Source organism: Coregonus clupeaformis, chromosome 3 (assembly GCF_020615455.1).
Source record: "Coregonus clupeaformis isolate EN_2021a chromosome 3, ASM2061545v1, whole genome shotgun sequence".
In the NCBI taxonomy this organism is placed as follows: Eukaryota; Metazoa; Chordata; class Actinopteri; order Salmoniformes; family Salmonidae; genus Coregonus; species Coregonus clupeaformis.
In genome coordinates, this window is record NC_059194.1 from 25,190,676 (window position 1) to 25,202,464 (window position 11,789).

General features: G+C 40.9%; 2 protein-coding genes across 4 annotated transcripts; both read left to right on the top strand.

The window, feature by feature from the left end:
* Positions 1-2,660, top strand: LOC121546458 (UDP-N-acetylglucosamine transferase subunit ALG13 homolog). 3 transcript variants are annotated; one of them, XM_041857739.1, is made up of 3 exons: positions 1-109; positions 638-818; positions 1,587-2,660. In XM_041857739.1, the coding sequence occupies exon 3, from the start codon at positions 1,811-1,813 to the stop codon at positions 1,994-1,996; it is 186 nt and encodes a 61-aa protein (XP_041713673.1). In that variant the 5' UTR covers positions 1-109; positions 638-818; positions 1,587-1,810; the 3' UTR covers positions 1,997-2,660. The 3 variants fall into 3 exon arrangements, with proteins under 3 accessions (XP_041713673.1, XP_041713677.1, XP_041713667.1); XM_041857743.1 differs by having other exon boundaries at positions 1,626-2,660; XM_041857733.1 differs by having other exon boundaries at positions 638-2,660.
* A 166-nt stretch (positions 2,661-2,826) lies between these two features.
* c3hxorf65 (chromosome 3 CXorf65 homolog) lies at positions 2,827-4,628 on the top strand. The gene is made up of 5 exons (XM_041857751.1): positions 2,827-3,121; positions 3,235-3,321; positions 3,915-4,037; positions 4,169-4,237; positions 4,374-4,628. The coding sequence occupies exons 1-5, from the start codon at positions 3,097-3,099 to the stop codon at positions 4,571-4,573; spliced, it is 504 nt and encodes a 167-aa protein (XP_041713685.1). The 5' UTR covers positions 2,827-3,096; the 3' UTR covers positions 4,574-4,628.
* The last annotated feature ends 7,161 nt before the right edge of the window (positions 4,629-11,789 follow it).

The following is an 11,789-nucleotide window of genomic DNA, read 5'->3' on the forward strand; positions in this document are numbered from 1 at the left end:
GATCAGCTCGAGAGAAGTCAAGTGAGAGAAAGTTCTAGCCATCCTTGTGTTTTCCCAACAGTTAGCTTTCATTGTGTTAGCCAAGGCCAGTGTGCGGCCTTGTTGATATGTAAGTACATATTTCATATCTTTCAGGTGTTTATGTCTGAAGATGCACTCTTACGATCATTTCATATTTATGGTTATGCTAATTAGTAGTTTCTACTGCGAGCTAGCTATTGTTAGCTGGCTAGCTCTGGTTTGGTTGTCATATCGTTTCAGACATTTAACCCTGAATTTGTAGAGGATAATGTCCCCCAATGCGTTGTTTATATGCCCTGTAATTGTATAGGTGTATGGTACATCATTATATGGGTATTACATTGTAGTTCACTGTTTAGAGGTATTCAAGTTCATTGTGCAGTTGTAGCCTTGTACTGAAGATGATGGCGCTATGCCTTGTAGTACACGTGCGGCTGCACCCCTTTGATCTCAATTAGTGCAGTCACAGTCACGTTGAATTGCGCTGTATGGTCCTGTATAGCATTAAAGTTATCATAGTCATGTTATAGCCATACATATTGTTTGTAAGAGATGTGAATTGGAGATTGTATTCTGTCATTCACTATTGTATCTTTATTTCTCTCTTTACTTGCAGACCACACACACACACTTTGGTTGAAGCAAGTTGCCAGACCACTAAGTGCCTTAGCCCATCCATACAACATACACTGTGTTGTGCTGTTCCGTGCCTGTGCATATTCAGCGTTATTAAACAACTGGAATCTTACCTGTCTGTCATCTGTGGCCTTACCAGCACACGGGAGCGAACACATCAAGTAAAACCTAACCTAAAGAATATACAGTCCACCAAGTCCTCACTTACAGTAAAAGTAAAAGTTGTAAAAAATATATAAATAGTAAAGTAAAGGACAGATACCCAAAAAAAACTACTTAAGTAGTACTTTAAAGTATTTTTACTTAAGTACTTTACACCACTGGCCCTAATGCTCTGACTAAACACAAATACGCTTCGCACGCGATACAGTTTAGGAAACAATTGGAATTTAACTTTCATATAAGCGAGAAATACTTGTTCAAATGCAAAAGATACTTACTGTAAGCAGTTTAAGAAAGTTGCACCCGGTTGTATTTTGAGAAACACAGGAAATGTGGGATGGAATGGTCCAGTGGAAATGCGAGTGCAAAGTGAGATGATGCGTTTTAGCCGAGGCGGCGTGTGAAAACAGCCGGATGCAAGTAAGTGTATCTTTTGTATTTGAAAAATGATTTATTGCTTATATGAAAGTTAAGTTCCAAAGGTTTCCAAAACTGTATCGCAAGTTAGGCGTATTTGCGTTTAGACAGAGCGTTGGGATTAAACAGAGCATCGGGATTGTAGTTCACTAGGGAGCCAGCTGTGATCAGTACCAGCAGCTGAGAACCCAAGGGGGGGCCGGCTGTAAACTAGGTATACCTAACTTGGGTTCATGAGAGCTAGCTAGCTAGCTAGCTGGCCTCAAAAACTAGACAAGGATAAGTTGTGTAGATGTGCCATACCCTCGCATTGTTCTATTTATAGTAACGTTTCTTTATCTTTCTTGAAGTTGTTGAAAGCCCGCGCCTATCAACATTTGTTCCTGCAGGTCGGACGAAGCTCCATCCTCCCAGATTCAGACAGCTGTCACAAGATCACGTTAGAGGCCTTTAAATTCAAGGATTCCATCGCTGAAGATATCAAATGTGCCGACCTGGTTATCAGCCATGCTGGTGTGTACAATGGCCGAATAAATAAAAAAACGAAACTACCAAACCGTTGTGCTGGTCTTTAATGTTGATAATTGATAATAATGAAATGCCTTGTCTTGTATTCTCAGGGGCAGTTAGTTGTCTGGAGACCCTTGGTGCAGGCAAACCACTGCTAGTGGTGGTCAATGACAAATGTATGGACAATCACCAGCTAGAGCTGGCCAAACAGCTACACCAAGACTCACACCTACTGTACTGTACAGTGTAAATCCTCATGTCCAACTTAATCATGAGGACTCACACTTTGTCAATCTGACATATTGTACATTTCTGCTAATAAAGTCCCCGAGTTGTCAAAGTGATTCAAATTCATTGGGTCAACTTACAAATCCCCTTTTGTCTCAAATTTCACAGCAATCTCACTGAGACCTTGAGGACGATAAACCTTTCTGTTCTCTCACTAATCGGGACAACCAAATAATTTTGCCAATTTCCTGGACAAGTCCCTTGGTGTTCAATGATTCCAGCGGAGGGCAGTATCTTAGGTCAACTCAGTGTTCTTTTATGGGCTCTGGAGATGTTTGCACTCTGAAACTCTCCTCATCTTTGAGATGAACTGGCGTTGGGGATGGACAGAGGGAAGCCTGGGCCACATGTGCCCGGCTTCTAGGTTTCCTACCAGCATGCAGAGCAAACACCAGAATGCAACATCAGGCTGCGCAAGACTTTAAGATTAAGAGTCTGTTGAAAGGTCATTTCTGGCCATGTTCTATTTCAGCCAGTTTAAGACAGGCTGATTAGGTATTAGATGCTGACTTTTTAATGGTGGATGGGGTATATTTTCAACTCGAAATGATAGACACTCACGGATGTAGATACAGTATATTGTAAATCTCATTCTGATGATTTGTTATGAACAGAACAACTTATGTATAATTTGAGATATTAAATAGGTTTTATAAGAGTTTTGGTGTGCTGTTCATATTTGCTGTTGTCTTGATTATACTGTTGTTGTGTTGTCTGGAAGTGTAATTCAGCTTCTCCTTCACTCCTCATGACACTGGTTAGCACACTGTAATAAAGCTGACATAGGCAGGAGTGGGGTTGCACTCTGACATGAAAACAAACAACACATCCTGTTCAGATGGAGATTAAGACAGATGGAGAAAGCAGTCTCCAAAATCAAAGAATCAAAGTTGTGAAGCCAACAAGAGAAGAAGAGAACACTCCTGTGAAATCACAATTAATATTATGACTTCATAACCATGTATCCAATGATTCCAATCCATGGAACCTTTATCAAAAAGTTTTCACCACTTTAGGCTTCTCATTATCGCAAGGGACTCCGGTTCCTCAGCTTCCTGAGTGATGTTCATCTGTATTAAACACGGAGGTAAGACCAAAGTCATAAAATGCATTCCACTAGTTTCACATTTGATGTTTGCAATGTTAGAAACTGTATTTCAGGCAATTTCTTTATTTTCATTCTATCTCCTCCCTTTGCAGACAATGAGCAGTTTCTGGCCAACACCAACTGCCCTGTGGTTCTCCTGCTGCAGTACATGAGAGTTAAGATGGGCCTGCCGGAGACAGGTGGGAGTTCGGAGGGGGGGAGGGGGGGTCATCAGGGAGGGTGGGATGGAGGGCCTTAATGATGATGACAGCTTCCTGATTGAAATGCTGCTGTGCCGATGGTCCCTAATGCCATTGCTCTTACAGGCTAAGGGGGTCTTGAGTCTATCCTAAGTTTAGTGTCACTGCTGTAACTAAGGCAGGGAATGTGGAGGGAGAGTGCTGATGTGAGTGTCAGGGACAGAGACATGCGTGTGGGGGTTCACCGGAGGCTGGTGTTAAATATTTCACACTGCTCAACTCGAAGGGTGTCTGCTTACACCTGCTGGGTCCTGCCACACTTACCACTGTGTTGTCGCTAGGCCCAGAGCAAGCCTCCTCGACTAATGAAACTATCATTACCACTCTCATTAGCACAGAGTCTAATGGGGCTTGCTGATGAGTGGGTGTGGCTACCGCAAGGCTATCAGTAGTAAATCCTGCACTCTGGCCCTCCCCCTTATCAGCCATCTTTATGTTATGTTATATATTCAACCAGTTTTGTCTCTTTCTCTACATACGGATAGATTTGTCTTAAATGTGTGTGTGTGCGTGTGCGTGTGCACGTGTTTCAGAGCTGGTGGATCTGTGTGATGACCGTGGGGCTCTGAAGCTTCTCTTTCTGTCCCAGCAGCCTCAGGAGTGTGCCAGCCGACTACTTCCTCCCCGCTGCTCCCTCACATTCTGCATTGTTAATCGTGAGTTCTAAACATAATAGAAGTAGAACCAATAGAGTGGACAAGGCCTCTATGAAACTATTCATAATAGCCAAAAAGGAGTTTCTATACATGGCTCTTCTTTGATTTGAAGTATATGTTTATCTTATCAGGAAATCCAAAGGATGGTGCCTATGTTTCCATTACCCCCTTAGTGGTCAACCCAGACCCTGCACTTCTAGGTAACAATACACTCTGCTTGTTAATTATGTGTGTGCATCACTTAAAGTAGTTCATGTGTGTATTCTGGAGGATTTTTTTGTTTACCCTCTGTCTTAGCGTGTGTACATATGTTGTTCCTGTTTGTATGTGTATCAGAGACCCTACAGACTCAGACTGACAGCCTGGAGAGGGCTCGTCTCAGACAGCTCCGCTCTCAGGAGGACCGCAGAGCCACAGAGGCGCCCTCTCAGACCCAACCCACACAGACTAAGGGCCGGGGCCGTGCCGTACATATGGACACCCCTGATGACGAAGCCTCCAATCGCCGGACTGGAGGCAGGAGGAGCAGGAACTGAGAGAACCTATCAATTTTATAATCATTTATGTGCATATAAATGTGGAAATATAATAAAGTGGACCCTGAGTCTATCTAAGTCTATGCTAGCCAATGGTCATTAGGGTTGAATAATACGGTCATCACGAAAACAGCATGTGGGAGTTTCTGAAAAATCGAATCCTTCTTGGAACTCTTGATCAACATGACAATCCTGGGATTATTGTGTGACCACAATCAAAACAAACCAGAGCCTGTAATACCTTGGATTGTATAGGGTACATTTCTGGGTTTGAAATTAAAGCTGACAGTCTGCACTTTAACCTCATAGTCATTATATCATTTAAAAGCCAAAGTGCTGTAGTACAGAGCCAAAACAACAACAAAAATAGTCACTGCCCCAATACTTTTGGCGCTGCCTGTATTTTAAATAGCTTATGACTATAGATCTAAATAGAAATCTCTTATCCAATTGTTACGCTCCCATGTCTAATACACTTTATGCTCTGAAAGGAAGAGAGTTTTAGATGATGTCACCTTCTGCTTCTGTGATTGGTGGGTATGAATACCTGTTTGTTACCAAGCTTTACCAGTTGGGAAAATTGGATGGAAATGACTGAATTGGGATGAGTATATTTAGAAAGGGTGTGAAATCGTGACTGAAGCTCTGACATCAGTGTTTATTTTCCAAGAGTAAGAGTTTTGTTATGTGTCTTTGAATCTTGCTTTGCTCAACAGGTGTTGAGGTGTTGTTGCAATAATTATGTGTCTTGCAATATGTTCAACATGCACAGTTTAATTTTTGAGGCTTTATCAGAATTTCATTTATCTTGAAATGAATTTCCCTTGACCAGTGAGTGAACTTAAATTAGGGGTGGTATGTTGGTGTTAGCTGCCTGAGGGACTGACTGAGCGGTGTGACAGTGTGCCATTCTCTCCTCTAAAGGTTTATTTAGCCACCTCTGGTGGGTGGCTTGGCACTTTGAAACAGGAAGTCGTGGGTGAAATGTCAGCAGGTGGTTCCTTCCAGTGTTTGTGGTTTACCATCTTCTAAATTATTTACAGGCCTGGATCAGATGGTTTTCATAACAGATAACTTCCCTTCCTAGAATCACTGGGTTATTTTCTTAATGTACAGTACCAGTCAAAAGTTTGGACAGACCTACTCATTCAAGGGTTTTTCTTTATTTTTACTACTTTCTACATTGTAGAATAATAGTGAAGACATCAAAACGATGAAATAACACATATGGAATCATGTAGTAACCAACAAAGTGTTAAACAAATCAATATATATTTTACATTTGAAATTCTTCAAATAGCCACCCTTTGCCTTGATGACAGCTTTGCACACTCTTAGTATTCTCTCAACCAGCTTCACCTGGAATGCTTTTCCAACAGTCTTGAAGGAGTTCCCACATATGCTGAGCACTTGTTGGCTGCTTTTCCTTCACTCTGCCGTCCGACTCATCCCAAACCATCTCAACTGGGTTGAGGTCGGGGGATTGTGGAGGCCAGGTCATCTGATGCAGTACTCCATCACTCTCCTTCTTGGTAAAATAGCCCTTACACAGCCTGAAGGTGTGTTCGGTCATTGTCCTGTTGAAAAACAAATGATAGTCCCACTAAGCACAATACAGATGGGATGGCGTATCGCTGCAGAATGCTGTGGAAGCCATGCTGGTTAAGTGTGCCTTGAATTCTAAATAAATCACAGGCAGTGTCACCAGCAAAGCACCCCCACATCATAACACCTCCTCCTCCATGCTTTACGGTGGGAACTACACATGCGGAGATCATCCGTTCACCCACACCGTGCTCACAAAGACACAGCGGTTGGAACCAAAAATCTCCAATTTGGACTCCAGACCAAAGGACACATTTCCACTGGTCTAATGTCCATTGCTCGTGTTTCTTGGCCCAAGCAGCTCTCTTCTTCTTATTGGTGTCCTTTAGTAGTGGTTTCTTTGCAGCAATTCGACAATGAAGGCCTGATTCACACAGTCCCACAGTTTGTGACTTGAGCATTTATTTGGGCTGCAATTTCTGAGGCTGGTAACTCTAATGAACTTATCCTCTGCAGCAGAGGTAACTCTGGGCCTTCCATTCCTGTTGCGGTCTTCATGAGAGCGCTTAATGGTTTTTGCGACTGCACTTGAAGAAACTTTCAGTTCTTGAAATGTTGTGTATTGACTGACTTTCATGTCTTAAAGTAATGATGGACTGTCGTTTCTCTTTGCTTATTTGAGCTGTTCTTGCCATAATATGGTCTTGGTCTTTTACCAAATAGGGCTATCTTTTGTATACCCCCCCCCTACCTTGTCACAACACAATGCATTAAGAAGCAAAGAAATTCCACAAATTAACTTTTAACAAGGCACACCTGTTAATTGAAATGCATTACAGGTGACTACCTCATGAAGCTGGTTGAGAGAATGCCAAGCGTGTGCAAAGCTGTCATCAAGGCAAAGGGTGGCTATTTGAAGAATCAAAAATCAAAAATATATTTTGATTTGTTGAACACTTTTTTGGTTACTACATATGTGTTATTTCATAGTTTTGATGTCTTCGCTATTATTCTACAATGTAAAAATAAAGAAAAACCCTTGAATGAGTAGGTGTGTCCAAACTTTTGACTGTTAGCGTATGTCTGTGGAAGGCCCAATAATGTTTGAGGAACAAAGGCCTTTGGGATTTTGTGTAGAAGTGCCATTTTAAGTTTAGTTTTCATTGTCTTACCTCTTTCTCAACTGGTTTATTCCCCAAACTGAAACAAGTACTGTACTTCTTCGGTTCTTTCCAAAGTGATTACCTCAAGAAAAAGAAGAAGGATGCATGTTAGAAGTATTTGAATAGGGCCACTGTGTCAGGCCATGCAGCTGTGTCTTGCAGATGGCCTAACCACTTGCTGAATACTGTGGAAAAATAGGGAAGAAAGAGAAACAGCTGAGCTGTTCTTGTAAAAGGTTACATTGAGAATCTAGACATCATTTAGAAAGTGTTTGTAATATAAACAATCCATTTTACATGCCATTGTCTGATTCGGAATGCTTGCTGTGTGATTCTTCTCTTTGATTGAGATTTGATTTACCCAATCTCTAGAACATCTACACTGTAAATACAAGAGCAAGCAATATACACTGAGTGTAAAAAACATTGGGAACACCTTCCTAATATTGAGTTGCACCCCCTTTTGCCCTCAGAACAGCCTCAATTAATCGGGGCATGGACTCTACAAGATGTCAAAAGCGTTCCACAGGGATGGTGGCCCATGTTGACTCCAAAGCATCCCACAGTTGTGTCAAGTTGGCAGGCTGTCCTTTGGGTGTTGGACCATTCTTGATACACACAGGAAACTTTTGAGCATGAAATCGTTGTAGTTCTTGACACACTCAAACCGGTGTGCCTGGCACCTACTACCATACTCCATTCAAAGGCACTAAATCTTTTGTCTTGCCCATTCACCCTCTGAATGGCACACATACACAATCCATGTCTCAATTGTCTCAAGGCTTAAACATCCTTCTTTAACCTGTCTCCTTCCCTTCATCTACACGGATTTGAAGTGGATTTAACAAGTGACATCAATAAGGGATCATAGCTTTCACCTGGATTCACCTGGTCAGTCTGTCATGGAAAGAGCAGGTGTTCTTAATGTTTTGTACACTCAGTGTATACGCTATTTCACTTTTTATCCAGCAAATATCCATTCTTGCTGTAGTAAATCTGAACATTGTATATGAAATCATGATTTAGCATGCCATGTAATACTTACATCACTTCATGAATTTAGGAGATGGGTTAATGGGGTTATTAACTATGACAATACGTTTTATAAGTCTGTGCCCTTTGCTGTAAAACAGCTTGATCAGGTTCCTATCAGATTCGTTGAGACCACATGACAGCTTTATGCAGCCCTTTCACATCATAATAAGAAACTGAAGTTTTATATTTAGACTTGACCTCTCATGGAATGTTCTAACATTTAATTTTTCACCTATGAAATTGCCCCTCCAGTTCAATTGTGGAAAGGTTGCGCTCTATTCTGATTATTTAGATTAGAGTTATCTGGTTCAGATGGGTCATGCGTGTCTGCCTAAATGGCTATCACATGATGTTTTTGTGGACATAACTGTGTGTTAATCTAATATGTATTCAGGAGTTAGAATCTAGCAGCTCAGCTTTTCTCCTCTCTAGTTTCTCCAACCATAACAACTATTAAATCTAGCACATTCAAATGATTTTCAAACATTTCAAAGTAAAGTCATATAAAATATGTCATGGTATTTACATGTGCGAGGTAAAAGTAGTCATATGAAATATGTCATGGTATTTACATGTGCGAGGTGAAATAAATATTTCAGGCTGGTGCAATTTCAGTGACCAGCTCTAAGGGGTGTGCTAACAAGGCTGACTTGTCATTGCTCTGAGCTTGTTTTGTGTGCCTGGATGTGTTTTTACCAGCTGTAGAATGAGAATGCTTGTACACCAGTCCCCTCTCCCAGTGGAACTGGGGCCACAATGATTGTGAGCTGTCATCATTAATGGGGGTGAATATTGGGTACTATCTCCCTTTCGCCATTCACTGGTAGTTGATTGACTCCCTGAACAGATGACTCAGTCCATGGCAATAACTCCTGATATTATAGACCCATATGAGGCCCAAGATCTTAGTCAACTTCATGTTCTAGAAAAACAAGCGGACGCTGATGATATTGATATCTGTTCCCTCAATGAATATTCAGCTACTTCACCCTCAGATGGGGATGAGAGAATGAATATTAACATTAAGGTTAATGTAACAGCTAATGAACAAAGTTAAACAGAGGTCCAGTGAAATGCGGTAGCCTCATCCTTCCAGAACATAAACCAAACAAAGAGCTAACTACCATTTCTAATGACTGTTTGTTGCAGTGACATACTTGGAAAATATTCAGACCTTGGATGTTCCCTTGAAGTAAACGGTCGCCTTTCACACTCACACTCCCTGTAGGTCTCTCACCTCACCTCTCTTCTCTACCTCAGCTTTGTTGCTTATGACGTATTGCTCCTGAGGGAGGCCAAGAGTGTGAGAAGCTACTTTTGGCAATGAAACAAACCACATGTAAAATCTTTAGATAGAATTACATTTACATAAATCAGAGTTTATTCATTTTATGCACAGGATACAGCAGGGTGTAAAAGGTACAATGAAATGCTACAATGATGTACTTGCAAGATCTTCTTTCAACATTGCAGTAACAAAAAAACTAAAAAAATACTCAATAACCACCTTTTTGCTGTTGATAAAAATAGTATTTTATCAACAGCAAATGCTACAGAAGGTAGTGAATTAGGAGGGAATGTGTATGTCTTGTGGGAGCAAAAACATTGTAAATCTAGCAGGACATATTCGATTGTTGCCCAGATTACTGTTTAGGACAAAAGCACTATTCATTCAATTTATTTTTATTTATTTTATTTATCCTTTATTTAACTAGGCAAGTCAGTTAAGAACAAATTCTTATTTACAATGACGGCCTACACCGGCCAAACCCGGACGACGCTGGGCCAATTGTGCGCCGCCCTATGGGACTCCCAATCACGGCCGGTTGTGATACAGCCTGGAATCAAACCAGGGGGTCTGTAGTGACGCCTCAAGCACTGAGATGCAGTGCCTTAGACCGCTGCGCCACTCGGGAGCCAAGACCTGTGTGTGGACTGAGTTAGTCCAAGCTTAAAGCAACAAGGGAGCAGAAGGTCAATAAAATAATCATTTGAACACAATAGTCATTAGTTGATATCACATGTTTGGGGAGAGAGCAATGATACTTGTTTATTTCCAGACCACAGTAGCAGGGAACCATGGGATGGCTGTGATTTAACCTGGCATTTACAGACGGGGCCCACCCACTTCTTGGCCAAGTTGGAGAGGCAGGGGGAAAAAGGGTTATATTTTTCACAAGTCTGTATTAGCTCTGTGGCTCTGATGACATATGCCAGAATATTGGTCCTCTCTCTCAAATGTGTTTATTTGAACAGTAAATATACATAGATTTTTTTACACAACAACTACTTTATACTAGGCCTCACATTCAGTTATATGGATTGAGGACATTGCTGCAGTAGAATCTTGATCTAGTTTGACAAAGATTGGCTCTCTTTAAGGGACTGATATAATTTATTGTCCAAAACCAAAATAGTATAATCCCAGTGGTGCTCTGAGATATTGGTTTTCTCCAGGTTGGAGAGCACGTCAGGCTCTGAGACAAACTTACTAAATATAGACAGGCAAGAGCACTCCTCAGCTAGAGTCCCCCCTGGGGCCCTGCTGACAGTGCTATGAAAGGGCGAGATTTTATGTAATAATTTAATATCAATAAATAAATAAAATAAAATACCACCCATTAACCTATTAGAAGTTGAAGCAACAATCTCAGATGTGTGTTTTATTACTGCTTTTTAACCACTTTTGTGTTGTTAAGGGTTATCTGTATATAATGAATTAGTTACCTCTCTAGATGGCTGGCTGGTCAAAAATATATAGCTCAGTGGGTCAAACATGCCTGGACATGCCCTTACAGACTTGACTTGTTGTTTTACCAAAGTGAAACAAGTCCCAAGCCAAACATGTAAGGATGAAGATATGAATAACTATACAGGTGAAGAAGAAAGATGTTTCAGCTTACACTTCTCTGAGCCCATTCCATTTTAATTTTGTAATAATAGCCATCCCACAGGGCACAAACTGGCTGAATCAACATTGTTTCAACATAATTTGTCAACGTATTGTGACGTGGAATCTACATGGAAAATACATTAGATTTGAAAAAAAGTAATCAACTGTTGTTTTAAGGGTGACATTTCAACCACAGGATTATGTCATCATGGTAACCAAATTTCAACATAGACATTGTACCGTTAAAACAATGTCAGATCTTCACAGTTATATCCATCGGGGAGAAAAATTGCCTACGCAGCACCTCCTACTGGAGAGTTGATCTATCTACAGCTACCCTTTGGTCTCCCATCCAGGGTTTTAACCAAGCCCAGCTTTGATATTTGGCACTGACTATTACCAATGTGCTATCGTGAGAATGATTGTTGAGAGCTCTCCACTTAAAAACTAAATATTCACTGTTGCTATCAAAGTCATTACAAAAGGGTAGGTTTAACAGAGCAAATGAAATGTGACCATACTTTTTTACTTTAATATCATTAACATGATGCTATTCAGGCTTATATAGCATTTGCAAGGT

Bases quoted from the DNA above. Each gene is read 5' to 3' on its own strand.
- LOC121546458 (XM_041857733.1), top strand. From the start codon at position 1,811: ATGTTGATAATTGATAATAATGAAATGCCTTGTCTTGTATTCTCAGGG.
- c3hxorf65 (XM_041857751.1), top strand. From the start codon at position 3,097: ATGTTCATCTGTATTAAACACGGAG. The intron at 3,322-3,914 runs GTGGGAGTTCGG...CACGTGTTTCAG, and splicing joins GATGGGCCTGCCGGAGACAG to AGCTGGTGGATCTGTGTGAT. The intron at 4,038-4,168 runs GTGAGTTCTAAA...TTATCTTATCAG, and splicing joins CACATTCTGCATTGTTAATC to GAAATCCAAAGGATGGTGCC.